This window comes from Populus nigra, chromosome 1 (assembly GCF_951802175.1).
Source record: "Populus nigra chromosome 1, ddPopNigr1.1, whole genome shotgun sequence".
NCBI classification, from domain to species: Eukaryota; Viridiplantae; Streptophyta; class Magnoliopsida; order Malpighiales; family Salicaceae; genus Populus; species Populus nigra.
In genome coordinates, this window is record NC_084852.1 from 33,602,169 (window position 1) to 33,621,433 (window position 19,265).

The 19,265-nt window shown below is 35.5% G+C and overlaps 1 protein-coding gene across 1 annotated transcript; it reads right to left on the reverse strand.

Annotated features, from left to right (window-relative positions):
* Positions 1-14,857: 14,857 nt before the first annotated feature.
* LOC133702750 (laccase-2-like) lies at positions 14,858-17,823 on the reverse strand. The gene is made up of 6 exons (XM_062127076.1): positions 17,573-17,823; positions 17,272-17,423; positions 16,877-17,121; positions 16,347-16,475; positions 15,294-16,235; positions 14,858-15,135 (listed from the first exon to the last, which is right to left on the reverse strand). The coding sequence occupies exons 1-6, from the start codon at positions 17,702-17,704 to the stop codon at positions 15,005-15,007; spliced, it is 1,731 nt and encodes a 576-aa protein (XP_061983060.1). The 5' UTR covers positions 17,705-17,823; the 3' UTR covers positions 14,858-15,004.
* Positions 17,824-19,265: the final 1,442 nt, after the last annotated feature.

Consider the following 19,265-nt stretch of genomic DNA (forward strand, 5'->3'; position numbering starts at 1 on the left):
CAGGTTAACTTGATTTGACAAGTTAACCCGAAGTTTTTTTTTTGTTTTTTTTCTTTTTAATTAATTTTTTTGTTTACTTTAGTTTGTTAATGTTAAATTTCTTTTTATTTAGTTATCAGGCTTTCAAGACACACATCTCAGGTTTGATGGGTTAACCAACCTGTCAATTTTTTTTGTTTTTTTCTTTTAATATTTAATTTAATTTAATTTAATTTAGTTTGTTAATGTTAAATTTTTATTTATTTAGTTATCAGACTTTCATGATACGGATCCCGAGTTTAACGAGTTAACCCATAAATTTTTTTTTGCTTTTTTTTTCTTTTTAATTAATTTTTTCGTTTAGTTTAGTTTGTTAATCTTAAATTTTTTTCTATTTAGTTATCAGACTTTCATGACACGGATTCAAGGTTTGACGGGTTAACCTGATTTGAAGGGTTAACCCAGTTAATTCAGTTTTTTTTCTTTTTTAATTAATCTATTCAATTGTCACACTTTTATGACAGGACCTTGCAGCCAGACCCACGTCCAAGGCTAGACCCACTTAAACTTGTGTCATGCAAGTTTAATGTTATTATTAATATTATAAATATTACTCTTAGGTCAGGCGTTGCAGTCAAACCTAAGACTTTTAGGTATAACTTTGCAGAAAGACCTAACACTTTTAGATCTTAGCTTTTTTGATGTTTTTTATGCAAAAACAATTAACCCGCGGCATCGCGCGGGTCATGTAACTAGTAATATAATAAACGACGTGGCTCTTTTATTGTAGATTCTTTTACTATTTATCCTCTCACAATTAACTATGGAGTGTAATAGGTTTTTTTTAATAAATTCTCATTTTGGTCCCACTTTTTCTCTGCACAATTGAGTCCTTTTAAGCACTCAAGTACATGTGTTTTTTAGAGAAAGAGTTGAATTGGAAGATAGAAGACTGGAGTGAAAATCTTAGGTACCATAGGTGATTCTTTATAATTTATTTGAAAAGTACATTTTAGTAGTTATGTTTTTATTATTGTAGTCTAGAGAGAGAAAGTTGTGATTAATATTAAAATCAAGGTTGTTAATTCCGTTCCGTTTCACCTGAAATAGCTGAAACATTTCATACCAATTTAAAAAATAGAATAATTTTCATCTCATTTTAAATCTCGGTCCGTTCCAGAATTTTCGGCTAAATTTCGACCGGAATGTTCCGGTTTCATTCCACATGTTCTATTCCGGTCTTGAAAAGCCATTGAATCAAATTGAACTTGGTTCAATTTAATTAATTAAACCACCCAAGTATAAAAAGTTTTTTTTATTACTATTTTCAATAACAATGATATTAATAATAATATTAAAAATTATTATTACTATTTTCATTAACAATAATATTAATTTTTTAAAATTAGATTTATTACTAATATATATGGTTTATATTCATGTTTATACTTTGTAGGAATTTGAGCAAAATAAGGGATGCTTTAGATCCCATTAGCCTTGATAACATTGACCAGATTTTATATTTTAAATATTTGTGTTAAAACATTTTACTTTTATAATATTTTGATATTTTATTTAAGTTGAATTATTTTAAGTTAAAAATCTATTTAATCTTGACTATTTAGAAATATTTTAAATTTTGAAATTATATTTGTTTGGCATTGTGTTTGTATTGTATAATTTATAATTACTTTATCTTGAATTTGAATTATGTTTGTTGAATATATATATATATATGAACAGTACAACCCTGAAACGGTACACCGAAACACTCCGAAAACTGAAATATTTTATTCAAATTGAAAAAATAAAACACCTACCGAAATAGAATTAACAACCTTGAATTATTATATATGAAGCAAGGTTAAAACAAATCTAATTATTCACACGTCCAGTAGTAGTATTATAATTTTCCATTTTCCTTAAAAAAAATTCTTAAATATAGTTTTTCTTCTTCTTTGTTGTTTTATTAGAGAAAAGAGAAGAAAAACAAAAACCCTTTGAAAATAGTCATAATAAATATTTGTCCAGCATGTAGTCTGTAGAGCCTTAGTCCGTAAAATATACCTCCTCGAAGCTCCTCTAGGCTTCCTGCTACATGCAAAGAACTCTTTCTCGAGGATCCATGGCCCCTTTCTAATGTCATAAACAAATCCATAATTAATCAATTCCATGCTCTTTTAATAAATATTCAAGGTCGGTGACCAAGCAAACCCTAGCCTAGCCAAACAACCCTGGCTGGAAATACTTCCTCCCCAAGGAACTAAGACTCCTCTGTGTGAGTGTGTGTGTGTATATATATATATATATCCTAATACCCCCAACTAATCACATAACATACCAAAATTAATCTTTAATTAGACCGAGTTTTCTTTAAATTTGTCTCCCCATACATCCACATCCACAGTTTTTTGATATATCAAATTTATAGTGATTAATTACCGCTATGCTGCTTTGGTACTGCGGTTCATGCACCAGGCGTTGCCCAACTTTTTGCCAAGAAGATTCCGTGTAAGTGTAATCACACAGGTTCTTATAATTATTGTTCTACTCTTACTGACAAGGCTAAAGGAAATTAATTTCTAATTATTTCTATGATTTTATTTAATGGACTGCACAGGTCATGTTCCATGTGTGGTAAGGTTCTTAGCATGTTGAGTTGGCATAGAAGACTCAATACAAGAAATCCAAGATTTAAGAGAACCTGCAGAGGTAGAAGAAAGAAGATAGAAATAAACGATGATGAATCATGTGCTACTAATCAAGAAGCCTCTGTAAATATTGATCATGAAGCTTTATCGAGTACTGCTGAAAAGCCAGTTGTTAAGGTGAAGGATGGTGAAGCAGATTAGAGGTGGGAAAGGAGGAGATGTTAATTATGAGCATAATTTGGGACCTAATTCTTGATTCTTTTACTGGTTTTCAGAAGAATTTTGATTTGTTTAAAGCCAGAGTACGGCCGGCTTGAACAATTAAATTGTGGGTTATCATTAATTTGTTTGTTTGTTGCTTCTTAGTTTTTATTATGAGCAGCTAATTATCAACTCAGGACAATATTTTTATTAAAATAATATTATTTTTATTTTTATTTTTTTTAAAGTTTATTATTAATTTGACCATATCAATAGAGTTACAAGTTAATATTGTAGATAAGTTGAATTTTACTGAACCAATATTTTTTCCAGTTTAACTTGAAATTCATCATAAATTAAATTTCAAATAATAAATTTTTAGAATTAACCTGTAGATTAACAATTATACTTTTAAACACTAAAAAAATATATTATGAATTACCTTCTCATTTTTCAGCCCTTTTTAACAAGGAAGAAGATGGACCAATTCTTGTATAGCGGCACATTCATGCATTGACCTTAATTTAAGATTGATTCATCTTTCCATATATGCCCAAAAAGTCATGATATCTAAAAAGGGTTGTCATTTATCAGCTAAAGCTAGTCACAATCATAAATAAACCGGCCAATCTAGAGTTAGGTATAGAATTATGCAACAATATTAAATGTATATTTGTTGTTTTTGTAGTTCAAACTACTTTTCAAAAAAAAAAAAAATTTAATTGATTTTTATTTGAAAAAAATATTAATTTTTTTTTCAATAATTTTAATATGCTAATACAATAAATTTTTTTTAAACAATTACTTTTTTTTAAATACATTTTCAATTAAAAAATATTTTTTAAAAACACCTTATACCACATTACCAAACATATGCAAGGTCTTCTCCTCCTTTTAATTCTTCTTAATCATTCATGTTCCAATTGCAACATAAACTTCACCTCAGCTTGCTCAACATTGTACATATATAACATTTGAGCTGACTGAATAAAATAAAAAAAACAGAAAAAAGGAGGAGACTATATTGAGCTGCCATGGAAAGCGAGCCTATATATATTGAACTCATATTGAGAAGACTATATATATTACTTTTAGATAAATCTAGGGAATCAAATGTGTTTTATTTTTCTTTTTTTTTAATCATAATATTTGTTGTTACTCAATTTTGGACCCCAAGACGGTGTATACCAATTTTGAACCGAGTGTAGCTCATGTTTGCTGGAAAATTGATAAAAGCGGAGGAGAAAGAAATATTTTTTTCGAACCCTGTTTGAGCTGTTTTTTACTCTTTTTATCCTCCTTCTTTGCTGCCAAAATCATCAGTTTTCTTAGACTGACTAGGGGTCTTCATAATGCTAAATTTGTTCCTTCGTTATCTTGTTTTTAAGATTGGATAAACCCCTCAAAATTTGCACTAAAAAAACTGATTATGCTGTTGTAGCAATTTTTTGTTCGAACTTAGGCTCTGATTCTGATTTGGTTTTGTACGATATCTGACCATCCTAGCTATATTCTATCACTCATGACATGTTGAAAAATTGACCTAGACCTTTATTGGGTCCTAGGAGTCACTGTTCTTAGGGCAGACTCGCAGTCAGATTTGGATGCTCGGCATTGTCAGATCAAGAAAACCTTTTTGACCAACCAGATCCCTGCTAGATTCTGTTATCTAAAATGATTTTTTCTCACTTTGAATCCTTCATCAAAGCTGTTAGTCCGGGACACGTAGATGAATTTGGGCTTTTGAATTGCTTGATTTTGATATCAGAAGCTCAAGATATTCATGTTTGAAATCTAGCGTGAAAACATAGAATCCTGCCGCGATAAGGTTTTCTAGTTGAGTTTGGTTGCAATTTTGTTATTCAAAACAAATTTATCTCACTTTGAATCCTTCATCAAAGTTGTAGTCCGAAACACGTAGATAAATTTGGGTTTTTGAATCGCTTGATTTCAATATCACAAGCTCAAGATATTCTCGTTTTAATATCTAGTGTGAAAGTAGGGATTCCTGCCGCGAGAAGGATTTTTGCCCAAGTTCGCAAGCCTGATTTGAAGGATTTTTTTGGACCAACGACTGAATTGAAAAGTGATAAAATAAGGGATTCAATTGAAGATGAAATCAGAAGGAAATTGGTTGGAACTAGATCATCATAAAATGACGGGATTTCTATTGCATCGAATAAGGAAATAAGACTTTGCAGCATGCATCCCTCCCAATCTGATTTCTTTCCTTTTTCGCTGTACAACCCTCCCTGTCTGATTTCTTTCCTTTTCTCCACAACTTCCTGCTAGTTTCCATGATTATCTTGTTTGATTTTGGAGCTGCAGATCACGTTTTTGTGCAACTATAATTTATAGGAAATAATAGCTTTTGACAGCTGCAAAATGCCATAAAGAGAAGAACCTCACCATCATCTAATGGCTGGAATTTTAACCCTAACATAGATGGCTGGGATGATGTGTTAATGTTGGAAAGAAATCACTAGAATCAGCACATAATTAATGAGAATATTGTAGTTTCCTCATTTGTATTATTTGGATGCAAATCAGCTGGGATTTGCATCCTAGATTAATGCATTGAATCTTTCCTAACAAGAGCTGTGTATGTCTATATACGCTGCCTCTCCTGACCTAAAGAAAAAGAGAGGATAGAAAGGAGAAAAAAAGAAAAAAATAACAGACAAAAAACAGAAAAAGAAAGACAAGAAAAAAACGCAGGAGAGGATAGTGCAGATAACAAAAGAAACAAAAGGAAAAAAAAAGGGAGATGGAGGCAAAACAAGGAGAAAGAAATGAGGCTTTTCTTTGATACTAAAAAGCCTTCACTGGAATGTGAAAGAGAGAAAGAAAAAAAGGAGCAGAAGCACAAAAGAAAACAGAGAGTAAGATCTGTAGGTATAGTTTCCAACTTCTTTTCTTTGTTATATTCAAACTTGGCATCGTTGGGTTGTTCTATCCCAAAACCCGTCTCTTCTTTTGCTCTAGATATTTGGTTTATGTTTAAACAAAAGGTACCATGCTTGCTCGCTATTTTTTCCCTGATTTTGAGTTGAATTATTGTTGATGTTAAAGCTGCGTGCTCCTTTTCTTGTTCTATTGCTGCGAGGCACTGTGAGTTTTAAAGTTCTTCATTGTCCCTTTCCTCCGTTTGCTTGAGTGTCACTTGGCCACAGAATGTTGCATAGAAAATGTTGTGGCTTATAGGCGTGTTTTTACTCAGAGGAGAAAGTAAAAGAAAAACATGAAGGAGGGTACTTTTCAGTTAAGGAACTTTGTGTTTTTTTTTTGTTTCGGCAGGTTCCGGGTCACACTTTTCCTCTCTGTTTATTGTTAAAAAAATGAGATAGCAAGCATGTTTTTTTAGTCTTAGCATTTCCTATATGTTCTCTTCTTTTGTGTGAAATACGCATGACAGTTTTATTTTTCAAGATCAGGAAAAGGATGAGTGGTGAGTCACGATTCCTGTTATAGGTTTTAGTTTCAGAACTTTGTTTTTATGTTTTGTGCACGCTAACTTATGTTTTATTTTAGAGAATGATGGGTCATATTTGTTCCGGTTTCAAGTTTAAATTGGTGTGCTAAACCTTGTTTATTGGAGATGAATTGTTTTAAGCTTCTTGCGGATTTTGGAATAGGTGAATATTTTTTTTTGTGGTGTTTGTGTAATCGTGTTATTCATGTTTCTGAAAAAACAAAAAAAAATGTTTTCTTGTGGGTTGCATACGACCAATACCCTAACATATTTTGAACGTTCTTTTTTTTAAAAAAAAAATATTGGAAGTTTCGAAAATGTGTTTTCGCATGGATTTCTTAAACACAACAATAATTATTTTCTTGCATTTCTGGATTTTACAATATGTTTGTAATACTCCAAAGGGTATTGGCCAATATTAAAAAAAAAAAAATCTTATTGTGGGGGGAATTCATCTACTATTCACCGTTAATTTTTGGATAAAAAAATCTCAAAGGGATGAATATCCAAAATATTTAATGGGAATAACTTGTTATTATTCACTATTAATATTTGGATAAAGAAACCTAAGTGGTAAATATCCAAAATAATTTTCAAGGGATAATAAGTCACCACACAGCCTTGAAAGAAGCCTTGATTATAATCGAGGACATTTTAATCTTTTACTCGGTTTATGAGTCGTGAGAGTATAAAATACTAAGGCAAAAATAGGCTTTTAAAGCGCCCTAGATTTCTAAATTTTTGTCACTCGTCCTTGCGATTTACGAGTCGCAAACTCTTGAAATACTAATGGAAAAATGAGCTTTTAAAGCACATGGAATCTCCTTGGATTTCTATCTTAATAAATTTAGTTTGAATCAAACCTAGGAAAACTGACGGGATTAGAAAACACCAATACTATAGCAATTATAAGACAAACTAAACACCAAGCAGCTTACCCAAGGTAGGGCGTACTATGGGTGTTAATACCTTCCCTTTACGCAACCACTCCCTTGCCTTAGAATCTCTGAAAGACCAGTTAGTTTAATGTGATATATATAGGGAGGAGGGTGATGGCTCGGCTTGTGCTTGGTGGGGAAGGAGACGCTGCTGCACGGTGGGGTCGAGAGAGGAATGACCGCTACTGGCCGGTGAGGGAGACCGTGGGTTTGTGGGCGCCGCTGCTGGCGAAGGACTGCTGCTGACCGGTTGAAGGAGATGATGAAGAGAGTGGGGGCTGTTGCTGGGTTCGGCTGCCGCTGGAGGAGAAAGGAACTGTTGGGCGGTGGCTGGTGAAGATGGAGACCGTGGGTCTGTGGTCGGGTCTGTTCGTTGACCTGGAGAGGGAGGCCGATGGGTCGGCTGAGAGAGGAGGAGATGACCAGGTCTGTGGGGATGAGGGAGGGAGATCAGCGGTGGCTGGTTCTTTGGTTTGGGGGAAGAAGCTGGGAAAGATGGGCTGTGTGTTGATGACCGGGCTGTGGGAGAAGGAAGGAAAATGAGCGCTGGTCTTCTTCTTAGTCGACTCCAGGGAGAACCAAAGGAAGTGAGGGGTTGGTCTTGGTTTTTTTTCGCTGAGGAGAAGGGGAGATGGTGGAAACGCAGATGGTAAGCGGCGGCTGGAAGCTATGAGAAAGAAAAAAAATGGCCAGCGGAAGGAGGGCGTCTGCTGGCTTTGAAAGTGATAAGGTTTAGGGTTAGTTTTTTTATTTTTTTGTGTTTTTTTCTAATGTTTCAAAATTGCCCCCCATCCCTTTTATGTGTGTTGAAGGCTGCTATATATAGGTAAAATAATGTTTGGGCCTCAAAATTGGTCCCTCAACTTTCTCTTTTTTGTAAATTTTGATTTTTCTTATTTTTTTGTATTTTTTGAAAACGAGCAATATCAACGTCGACTTAAATGAGGAAAATCAATGATTTTAAAAATGACGCGTGAAAAGTCGAACGCGTTCAAAAAACCTTTGAAAACTTAAATTCTTTTTTAGACGACGTTGAAAATGCTAAAAACGATGCAAATATATTAAAAACATATTTTTTTGGATTTTTGTTGTTTTTCGTTATTTTTGGATTTTCTGAAAACTTTATCAAAAAGGTGGGTCAAAAATTGGGTAACAACAGATGCCCCCTCTTTACAATGCTTACGAAGCAAAACTCCTCGATGTTTCGCATAGTAAGCTTTGTAAAGAAAACAAAACGAAAATAATCTCATTATCTTGGATGATTTCAAGGGCTACCTACCCATACACGCTCACAGTGGTCTATTTTCAAAGGTGGCCAGCCCACACATACTCAAAGTGGTCTATTTTCACGGGCGAGCTGCCCACGCACTCACACTAGTCTATTTTCACGGGCGACCTGCCCACACATACTCAAAGTGGTCTATTTTCAAGGGCGAACTGCCCTTTTGATTGGGTTTACATGAGATCCCATCTGGCGATCTAACAAGAACCAAAATCGGTGTGCAGTTCGGTCAACCTGAAATCCCATCTAGCAATTCCCTTTAACCAAAGATAAATTCTGCGTGGTTAGGCTAAACTGAGATCCCTTTGCCGATCCCCTTTAACCAGAACCAAAATCATGTGTGTGGTTAGGATAGAATGAGATTCCTTTCGCCAATCCCCTCTAACCAGAACCGAAATCTGTGTGGTTGGGCTGAACTGAGACCCCTTCGCCGATCCCTTTCAACCAGAACCAAAACTCATGTGTGCGGTTAGGATAGACTGAGATTCCTTTCGCCAATCCCCTCTAACCAGAACTGAAACTCCTTTATGGTTAGGATAGACTGAGATTCCTTTCGCCAATCCCCTCTAACCAGAACCAAAATCTGTGTGGTTGGGCTGAACCGAGACCCCTTCACCGATCCCCTTTAACTAGAACCAAAACTCCTGTGTGTGGTTAGGATAGACTGAGATTCCTTTCGCCAATCCCCTCTAACCAGAACCGAAACTCCTTTATGGTTAGGATAGACTGAGATTCCTTTCGCCAATCCCCTCTAACCAGAACCAAAATCTGTGTGGTTGGGTTGAATTGAGACCCCTTCGCCGATCCCCTTCAACCAGAACCAAAACTCCTGTGTGCGGTTAGGATAGACTGAGATTCCTTTCGCCAATCCCCTCTAACCAGAACCAAAATCTGTGTGTGTAGCTCGGTCAACCTGAAATCTCATATGGTGATTCCCTTTAACCAAAGCTACGTGAGATCCCATTTGGCGACCTCTTTTAACCAAAACATAAAAAATGTAAAAAGTGGTCTCATTGTAATGGGTGACCTACCCAGATGAAAGAATGTTAAAAATGGTCTCATTATGATGGGTGACCTACCCAAGTGGAAAAATGTGACTTACCTGGCAAAAATACTTGGCGGACGAAGTTCTGACAGGATAAGGCTGACAAACGGCGCTTCCTGATTGCAGGGTTGACTTGAAGACTCATCTTAATGACAGGGTTGATCTTCTCGTTTCTTTGAGATTCTCCTACTAGCAGGGTTCATCCCATTCTCTTCTCGTTCTAGGATCTAAACCGGTTATTTGTTATCATCAACTCAATGATTCTTTCTTTGTCCACAATCTTGCTGGACTTCATTGAGGATCTTCCTGTAACAATCACAAGTATGTGCAATGCTTTGAGGTTAGATGACATGCATGCATCCTTACCTGATTTGAAATATAGGTCCCCCCCTCTTTGATGATCCATCGTCATAGGGTGCCTTTATTTGCATTCCAAAGCTTTCTTTGTTCTTTCGATGCATTGGCTCATTTGCGTGCTAGCCTTCCACTCAAATGCAAGTACGATGCCCATCTTAGGTTGTCCACGATGATTACTACTCTCGTTATTGATCAAGCTGCCTCTGCCCCCAAGTGTGGTGTTGTTTAATTCATCATAAAGGATTTTCTCTTTTGGACTCTTCTAAGAATTATCCTCTGATTGATTGTGTGCCTCATGCCAACACCCATCAAGATTGTCAACTAGTCATGGACTTGCCTCCATTTGAAACAATACTTTTCAAGTATATGTTATCATCAACCTTCTTGAAAACTGCCAAGTCATCCGAACATGCATCTCATAGCTTGCAATAAAAAACTCATCGTTGTAAACTCAATGTTCTTCTCCATGGATTCCTCTCAGCTTGTCAAATCAGATCATGAAAAGAAATGCACTGGCATCATCAATGATGTTCATCACCCATATTCATGCGGTGAAGTGCGCATTTGAGCTTCAAAACAAATGGCCCCACAGTCAGTCTTAGTGGGTGCAGCCTTCCAACATTCATTCAAATGCAACTATGTGATAACATCCTTCAAAAGTCATAGCTATGTTGGGGATGATAAACCAAGATAAAGATATGAAATTATCCTTCAAGTGCAGCTTTGCTCATCAATTGCTGCTGAAGTTTACTAAATCATGGACTGTCTTTGAACAACATTCCCCCCAGTTGATCTGAACATGCTCATTCTTCTATCTATAACCAAACGACTTTTGTGATCGCTAAGAATGACTTTGATGGACTTCGCCAACTCATCGTTCGATTCTTTCTTTGCCCCCAGCTAATCTGAATACCTTTTGTTTTCCTTCTCAGGGTCCACTGTATTGCCCCCAGGTGGTCAACTTTTCAAGGAGTGTCAAGAAGTGTTGATGTCATTCTTATCAAGGATTTTGCAAACTCGATCGATATTCTTCTTATTTGACAATCTTTCTATTCTGGAATCAACTCTCATACTCCAAAGATCATGTCTATCCAAAGTCTAGTTGTTGGAATGAAATTAGAGAGATGTCAATTTTGAAAAGTATTTTTGGAAATCAAGCTTGTTTGGTCAAAGATCCAACACACGTTATTCAATGTAGTCATTTGATTGTCTTGTATTTTGAAAACAGAAATTGACCCGTTGCAAGATTAAAATTACTTTTTTCATGGTTCTTTGTGTCAGTTTTAATCTTTGATCTTGGATATATCTTTTGATGGTCTGTGATGAGGTGACCTTCTGTGAATTTCAAGAAAAACAAAAGGCTCAAGTCAAAACTTGAGGATTCATCAAGAAAGATTGTTTTCTTTTTTAGCACCAATTTTATCAGCATGCATAATGACTAGTAGCTTAATTCATGAAGCCACGACTCTTATAGAAAAGCTCTTCAAGTTTCGAGAGTGCCATTTATCAGTTCAAATTGCTCACTTGATCAAAAAGGGCTTTTAAAAGCACGTAATACAGACTATGGTTCATGGCTTATGAAAGAAGGGAAATTCACAAGCTTAAAAGGTGTTTGAGGGTTTCAACGACCTAGGATCAACATCAACTATTAATCAACTCTCTTTCTTGTTGTCATTATGGAGAAAGTGACATATAACGTTGTTAATCTCAAAGATCAGAATTCTCTTAACATAAGTCATAATGCAAATCCACCTTTCATTGATGAATAACCAACCTCAATCATCTGATAACATCAGAGGCTTTATAATGGATACCAAAAGTCACGTTTATAGCTTAGTCTTTTTTCTGCTATTGACTTTTGTTGTGCCTTTCCTTAATTGAAATTTCTTTTGCTCTTCATAGACTTGATAGGCGTTCTCCTTCCTTTATCTTTAACTTGCCTTTAAGTGAAGACAATTTCAACTTCTTCTTTTTTTTTTCAATCTTTTTTTTTCTTTTTTCTTTTTTTCATAGACTTCCTCAAAATTTTCTTATATGCCCCCCAGTCTATGTGTTTTCTTGTAGCCCTCTCTCAATCATTGGACTTTTTTTCTAAGCCTTCCCCTTTATCCATTAATTATATCAATGTCTCCAACATATCTCTCATCTGCCCCCAGTGTGGGGTGTGATCCTAGTCAGGGTTTCTTTTTGAAAGAAAATACTTTACCAGGCTCAAAATGGGACTGCAAGGGATAATATTTCAAGAAATGTGAAAGGATAACAAAGATGGCCTTTTCTCATTTCAAGCAAGGTCGGTTAGAACTGATAAATTTTAACCTCATCCAGTGTAATGATTGGGACTTGTAAAAGTCAATGATTCACGAGTCCATAACTACTGAATCCACTACATGTCATTATGCATACTGTTAAAATTTAGCTACATGATGTGTGGTTCAATTTCAGAAGGTATGAGTTCAAAATTGTTTGGTCACCTCATGTCATTTTCAAGCATCGAGCCATTTCTGTAATCAAAACACTTTTAATCTTCAGGATTGGTTAACCTTTATCGCATGTTGGAGATTGATCAAAATATTTTGTCAGAATAAAATGCTAAACATCTGTTGATTTCAAAACAACAGCCCGGTCTGTGGTCGGGTCTGTTCGTTGACCCGGAGAGGGAGGCCGATGGGTCGGCTGAGAGAGGAGGAGATGACCAGGTCTGCGGGGATGAGGGAGGGAGATCAACGATGGCTGGTTCTTTGGTTTGGGGGAAGAAGCTGGGAAAGATGGGCTGTGTGTTGATGACCGGGCTGTGGGAGAAGGAAGGAAAATAAGCGCTGGTCTTCTTCTCAGTCGACTCCAGGGAGAACCAAAGGAAGTGAGGGGTTGGTCTTGGTTTTTTTTTTCGCTGAGGAGAAGGGGAGATGATGGAAATGCAGATGGTAAGCGGCGACTGGAAGCTGTGAGAAAGAAAAAAAAATGGCTAGTGGGATGAGGGCGTCTGCTGGCTTTGAAAGTGATAAGGTTTAGGGTTAGTTTTTTTTATTTTTTTGTGTTTTTGTCTAATGTTTCAAAATTGCCCCCCCTCTCTTTTATGTGTGTTGAAGGCTGCTATATATAGGTAAAATAATGTTTGGGCCTCAAAATTGGTCCCTCAACTTTCTCTTTTTTGTAAATTTTGATTTTTCTTATTTTTTTGTATTTTTTGAAAACGAGCAATATCAACGTCGACTTAAATGAGGAAAATCAATGATTTTAAAAATGACGCATGAAAAGTCGAACGCGTTCAAAAAACCTTTGAAAACTTAAATTCTTTTTTAGACGACGTTGAAAATGCCTAAAACGATGTAAATATATTAAAAACATATTTTTTTTGGATTTTCGTTGTTTTTTTCTATTTTTAGATTTTCCGAAAATTTTATCAAAAAGATGGGTCGAAAATTGGGTAACAACAATGATGATCAATTATGGGCCTGTAAAGACTAAGCAAGACAATTAATTTGTTCAGATAAACTATATGCATGAATATGTATATATTTTATCAATAGCCTTTGAAGGATGTCGGGGTCAACGAAATCAATTCTTTCAAGTTGATAATCCCCTTTTCTGCATAAATTCTTGCAGAACCCTTAAGAGGGATATAATCTGGAGGAATATTTCCCATCATGGGCATTCAAATAATGTAATGTTGAGTTGCATAAATTAAATGCAATGAAATCGGAGAAATCCTCAAGAACATAGAGCATTATAAAAGTGATATTTTCTATGCCTATAAATAAAGACTTCGACATGTAGAATTGGCATTGAATATATATATATATATATATGAATTGAGAGAAGAGAGGTCTAATTAACATGAGGATCAGAGCCTTGCGTGGGAGCCAAGGATGACTTGCCTGAGCATTTCAGGAAGGTTTCTATATGAAAGCTTTTTATTAGTTTTGCAGGAAGTCAACCTTGGCTTTCCTATAGGCTCCTCTTTCTCACGCTATGCCTTTCTCTTCTTCCATAACAAGATAAAAAACATTTATACATTAACTTGATCGATGCATTACATTGTTCAACAGATTATTTTGCAGAATCCATCAAGGTTTACATTATATTCTTTGATTCAATGGCCTTTTCTGTATACACCCACAATGTTAGGGTAGAATGACACATGAGAGGTTTAGGCTTTTTCAACAATGCGGCACACTCCTTTTACACTTGCATTTTCTACGGCAAAAACACTGAAAATAATTTTAAAAAATCATTTTTAATTGTGATTGATTTGATTAAAATATATATTTTGTTAAAATTGTAAATGAAGTTGTTGTTTAACAGAAAAAATATATTCAGGGTGGTTTTTTTTTAAATTATAGTTGAAATTGATGTTGATAATAAAATGATAAAAAAATATATATTAATTTTTTAATTTACAAATATAGTTATATGCATTTGATTGTTAATACATTCTAAAAACACATATGAAAATTATAACACTAGTTTTTTTTTCATTAAACTTATTGTAAATGTTACAAACATAAGTATTTTGTTGCGATGTACTAGTTATTAGTATAGTTTTTTTAAAAGATAGTGATTATTAAATATCAAATCTATATCTTTCTTTTTCATGGATAAAAAACTTAAAGCTTTCTGATCTACATCTCATAAAAAAAAATTAATTCAAACTTGTAAAAAAAAAGGGGGTCTTAGTTTGCTGGTCATTCATAGACAAGAGCATAGATGACGTGTCAAAAGTACATTTTTTCATGCTCCAGCGAAAGCTCGTTGGTGAATAAAGGATATATACGTGACAAAATGAGATGAGTGAGAGAGAGGGTTGTTATTTCATCAATGAACAATTTTTATTTATGCTCTAAAGAAGAGCGCAATGAACTCTGTGATATATTACAAAACCTCCACCACGTTTTCTTTTCCAGTGAACTCGATAGTCAGCTTGTGAGAATGGCAAGCCAGAAATACAGAGAAATCCAATAAGAATGCTGGTGGGCAACTAACAATTTTTCAACGAAAACATTAGGGAAGCAGCAACAACACAAAATTTTAAGTTAGAATTTGCAACCCAGAAGAAAAAATCATGATCATAGCTAGCATTGGTCAACACTTGGGAAGATCAGATGGTGGAGGAGGGAGCTTCTGACTGGGAAGTGTTCCATCTAAGACAATCCATGCCATCCTTAACCCCCAGCTCAAATGGACATCAAAGTGGCAGTGCATAAACCATACTCCTGCGTCACAACACATTAATTATGTTGATATGATTAAGAAAACGTTAGTAGAATAAACGAAAATCCTAAAAATAATATAATGAAAAAGGAAAGGGTGTGCTTTAACTTATTAATTATTATTATTATTATCATTACTGTTAAGAAATAGTGCTACGAACCTGGATTGTCTGCATGAAAACGAATTGCCACCCAACCAGCAGTAGGCACACCAACAGTGTTCCTTTCAACAGGATCAACAAGGTTAAAGTTCTTGGGGTCATTATTTGGATCAAAATTTCCAAACCCTTCTCCAACAACATAGAAATTGAAGCCATGAAGATGGAGAGGGTGGCTCTCAGCACCGAAAATACGAGTGCCCTGCATCACTACCTCCACACTTGTGTTAAATGGTACCACTACAAGCTTGGTACCATTGGTCACAAAAGTATTATTTGGTGTGGTCCCTGTGTAGTTGAATGGATGGAGAGGAAAGATTGGGAAATCAGAGGTGTAAACCCCATTTGATTTTTTGAAAAAATAGGATTGAAGGAGTGCTGATGAAGGGAGAGCCATGGAGATGTTGTTAACAGAAGCTGCAAATTTCGTGCCATTAGGCCCTTGACATGTCTGGTTTTTTGGGCACGGGCTGTTTCCTAGACCAACTGTGAAGAAAAATTTCTTATCTACTATTTGAGGGACATTAACCGGGAATCGAGAATTAGCCAAACTGCGAAGTTTTCTTGTGAAATTCATGACGACATTTGTAGCATTAATCGGAGGAAGGGTTGGTTTAAAAGCTGTCGAATTTGAAGAAGTTTCATACTCGAGTATCCCTGCAACAGTTGTGTTGTCAAATGTGCCTTGGCCAGTAAAGTATGGTCTTGCTAACATGTAGAATGATGCATTGGGGGCAATGGGTTTGGTCTTCAGAAGAACATTTGTGGTCTGTCCTGCTGTGATAACCAAGAGGTTGGTCTTAAAAGGCTTCGCGTAAGTAGCATCCACTTCAACAACAGTGAAGGTGTGGTTTGCAATGCTGAAAAAGAGGTCATCATTGAGTGCAGCATTGATCAATCGGAGAAGATATGTCTTTCCTGGCTTCACCTTTAGCTTGTATGTATCTGCAAGTTATAAACATATGATACAAAAATAACTGTCCAAGTGCGTGTTTGTGTGTGTAAAATAAGCTTTCAAGTATCAATTGGGTGACCAAAAGAGTTATGATCACTTACTATTTTCTGAGCAATTGTACAATGGACCTGGAAGTCCATTAAAAGTGTAGGCTTCAGAGACATTTGGCCCCCCTCCTGTCTGTAAAGCCTGGCTAATCACTGCCTCAGTATCAGCATTGAACCACTCTCCTGTAGTTTATTCAATCAAATGCTTTTTTAATTAGCTTGTTTGACTTTGCAGAAGATAACAGCCGGTGAGTAAAATAACTGAATTATTTAGAATATTTGTAAAAATCAACTTGAGAAATTAAATCAGAAGATTTGATTAGAAATTTTTTTAAAAAATTGGTTTAGTTTGATTTTAGTTTTAGATTTTAGAAATAAAAAAGATCGAACCGAGAAATCAAATAAAGAAAACCCATTTAGATATTTATTATGTTTTTAAAAAATAAAACTAGAATGCACCTGATAGATTTGGTCCTTTGGTTCAGTATTTGAAAATAAAATCGGTTTTGATTGGATTTTTTAGACTGGATATTTAATCCTTAGAAGATACGAAGAAAAGGCTAAAAAAAAAGGTAAATAATTACCCAACATGATAGTCACTTCCTTGTGGGGTTTGGCAAATGGGTAAGAAACGTTGCGCTTAGGTAAGATGATAAGGGGTCCATAGACAGAAGCTCTAAGCCATGAGAGGTGAGCATGCCAGAAGAGAGTTCCTCTTTGTCCTGTAATAGTGAAGTTGTAAACATAAGTCTGGTTTGTTTGAATAGGGCATTGCGTGATGTATGCTGGTCCATCTGCCCATCCACTTTGAAGTTGTCGAATTCCATGCCTGTTCAATTCAATCCATTTCATCACCAAAAGTAGACGTTAATATTAGTATTAATTACCACCAAATATAGATATAATTTAACTACATGTCATTGTTAATCAATCCATGAATAACAGTGCCATACAACAGAAAACTCGATCACTTTCATACCAATGGATGCTGATATTATTTGGAACATGATTGACCACCTTCACCACTAAACGGTCACCTTCTCTGGCAACTACGCGAGGCCCCGGGAACTTCCCATTAACAGTCACCATGCTCTTAGTGTGGCACAAGCGGGTGACATTTGTCAGTTTTATCTGAAAGAAAATTACAATTAATTAACAAATGTTACTTGCATATGAACATGATGATGAGCTAGCTAGCCAGACAAAAGCATAAAATTAAATGCTTAGCTGAGTGTTAGCATACGCAAAGTGCACACACACACACACACACACACACGTACGTTGAACTTGTAGTGCCTCGTAATGCCTGCATGCTTTGCACCGACAACCTCAGGAAAGGCCCAGAGGCAGCTCATAGCAAAGAGTAGAATTGTCAGAAGAATTTCTGGCGATGCAGGGACTGAAGCACCCATGCTTTACGTACCAAAAGTGAAGTTAAATTCGCTACTGGGTAGAAAGATGGATGGAGATAGGAGCTAGGTAATATTGGTGAAACTCAAAACTTTGCTTCTCTTACTGGAATTATATGATCATTAGACCCAGTGGAGGGTGTTTATATAGGCAAATAGCTTATAGTTAGAGCAGCAGTGTCTGGTTCATTAGGCAATCAGATGTCTCAGATATGACAAAAGAGAGAGAGAGAGAGTTACCTACTGTCGGTTCATGTTTGAGTTGGAGTGTAATCAAAGTCAATTAATTAGTTAATTTTACCTGTGCTTTAGCTTTAGTTTGAATAATATGGTGGACGATTGCCTCAACTTGTTAATTACATAAATATTTACCATTATTGGTTAATCGAAAGAAATGTCAGCATGGCATTTATTTTCCTTCTTCGTAAGTAACCCTTTTTATTGAAAACTCTTCTCGTAGAAAATTTTCCTCAAAAACCTATAAACAAAGTCGCATGCTAGCTTGTAAATGAAATTTGACTTATTATTACCACATCAAGTGATGAACTGTATCTTCCACCAAAAAAGCAGGAGAATATGAGGGATGGGAAAGATTATCATAGTCATGCCAAAACCTATGTCCCAAGGATATATATATTGGGGGCGCCTACGTATCTGCAAATAAAAATGGAAACCTCTATCTTATTCAGCTACAGAATTCGAAGATCAAACCGTTGTTGTGGATGGCCAGGGCAATCAAAGAGATCCCATTTGCCCTTGAACATGTTGTTTTTTAGTAAGTTTAACGTTCCATGCTAATGATCATTTTCATACAAGACTTACGTCCTCACTGGGACTGTGGGACATGTACAGTGGTTGGTGATAACCCATGTGCCAACCACACTTGAAAAATCACAAAGCCAGGGAAGAGAAGGACATCTGATCCACCTTACTTCCAAGCAACAAAAGAATGATCATCGATATATAGAGAATATTGAGTTTGTTTGACATATATAGTCACTTCTTTTTGTAAATAGCGAAGCAATTAATCTCTTGATATTCTTAAACATGAAGTTACAATTATAACGAATTAATTAGAAGTAACAAATATCATGTGGGAGTTAACTGTTGAGGCGTCCATTTTATGCGAATCACATGGTATAGCCCTGACTATTATAATGTAGCAACCAAAAACATTAATGCATGCTTAAGATCTTAGTATACCTTAAGTTCAGCAGTGGAAAAATGATCATACACAGGAAGGATTTTATTTAAGTTCGTGCTTATATATATTCTTTATGGCTTAAGCATGCATGAATTGCCTGAAGTAATTAGAATGTTGTGTTTAATTAACGTTGTGACTGCAAACAAAGGAAAAACGAACTCCCAGTCTGCAGCCACACACATATTTTTTTCATTTATCTGCATGGACATTAAGCAGAATTATTTTAATTAATCCCAAATCATAACAACTGCAATAACTCCCACCCCAAGGAACATAGCAACAAGCTTGAAGAATGGAGTGTCGAAGTACAACTTAGCTTGTGGATGGAATCCTTTAGCTATGAGATATATGGTTGATGGC

Coding starts and splice junctions, on each gene's coding strand:
- LOC133702750 (XM_062127076.1), bottom strand. CDS start 17,704: ATGGGTGCTTCAGTCCCTGCATCGCCAGAAATTCTTCTGACAATTCTA. Junction 17,424..17,572: donor CGAGGCACTACAAGTTCAAC/GTACGTGTGTGT, acceptor ATTTTCTTTCAG/ATAAAACTGACAAATGTCAC. Junction 16,236..16,346: donor GTACAATTGCTCAGAAAATA/GTAAGTGATCAT, acceptor TATAACTTGCAG/ATACATACAAGCTAAAGGTG.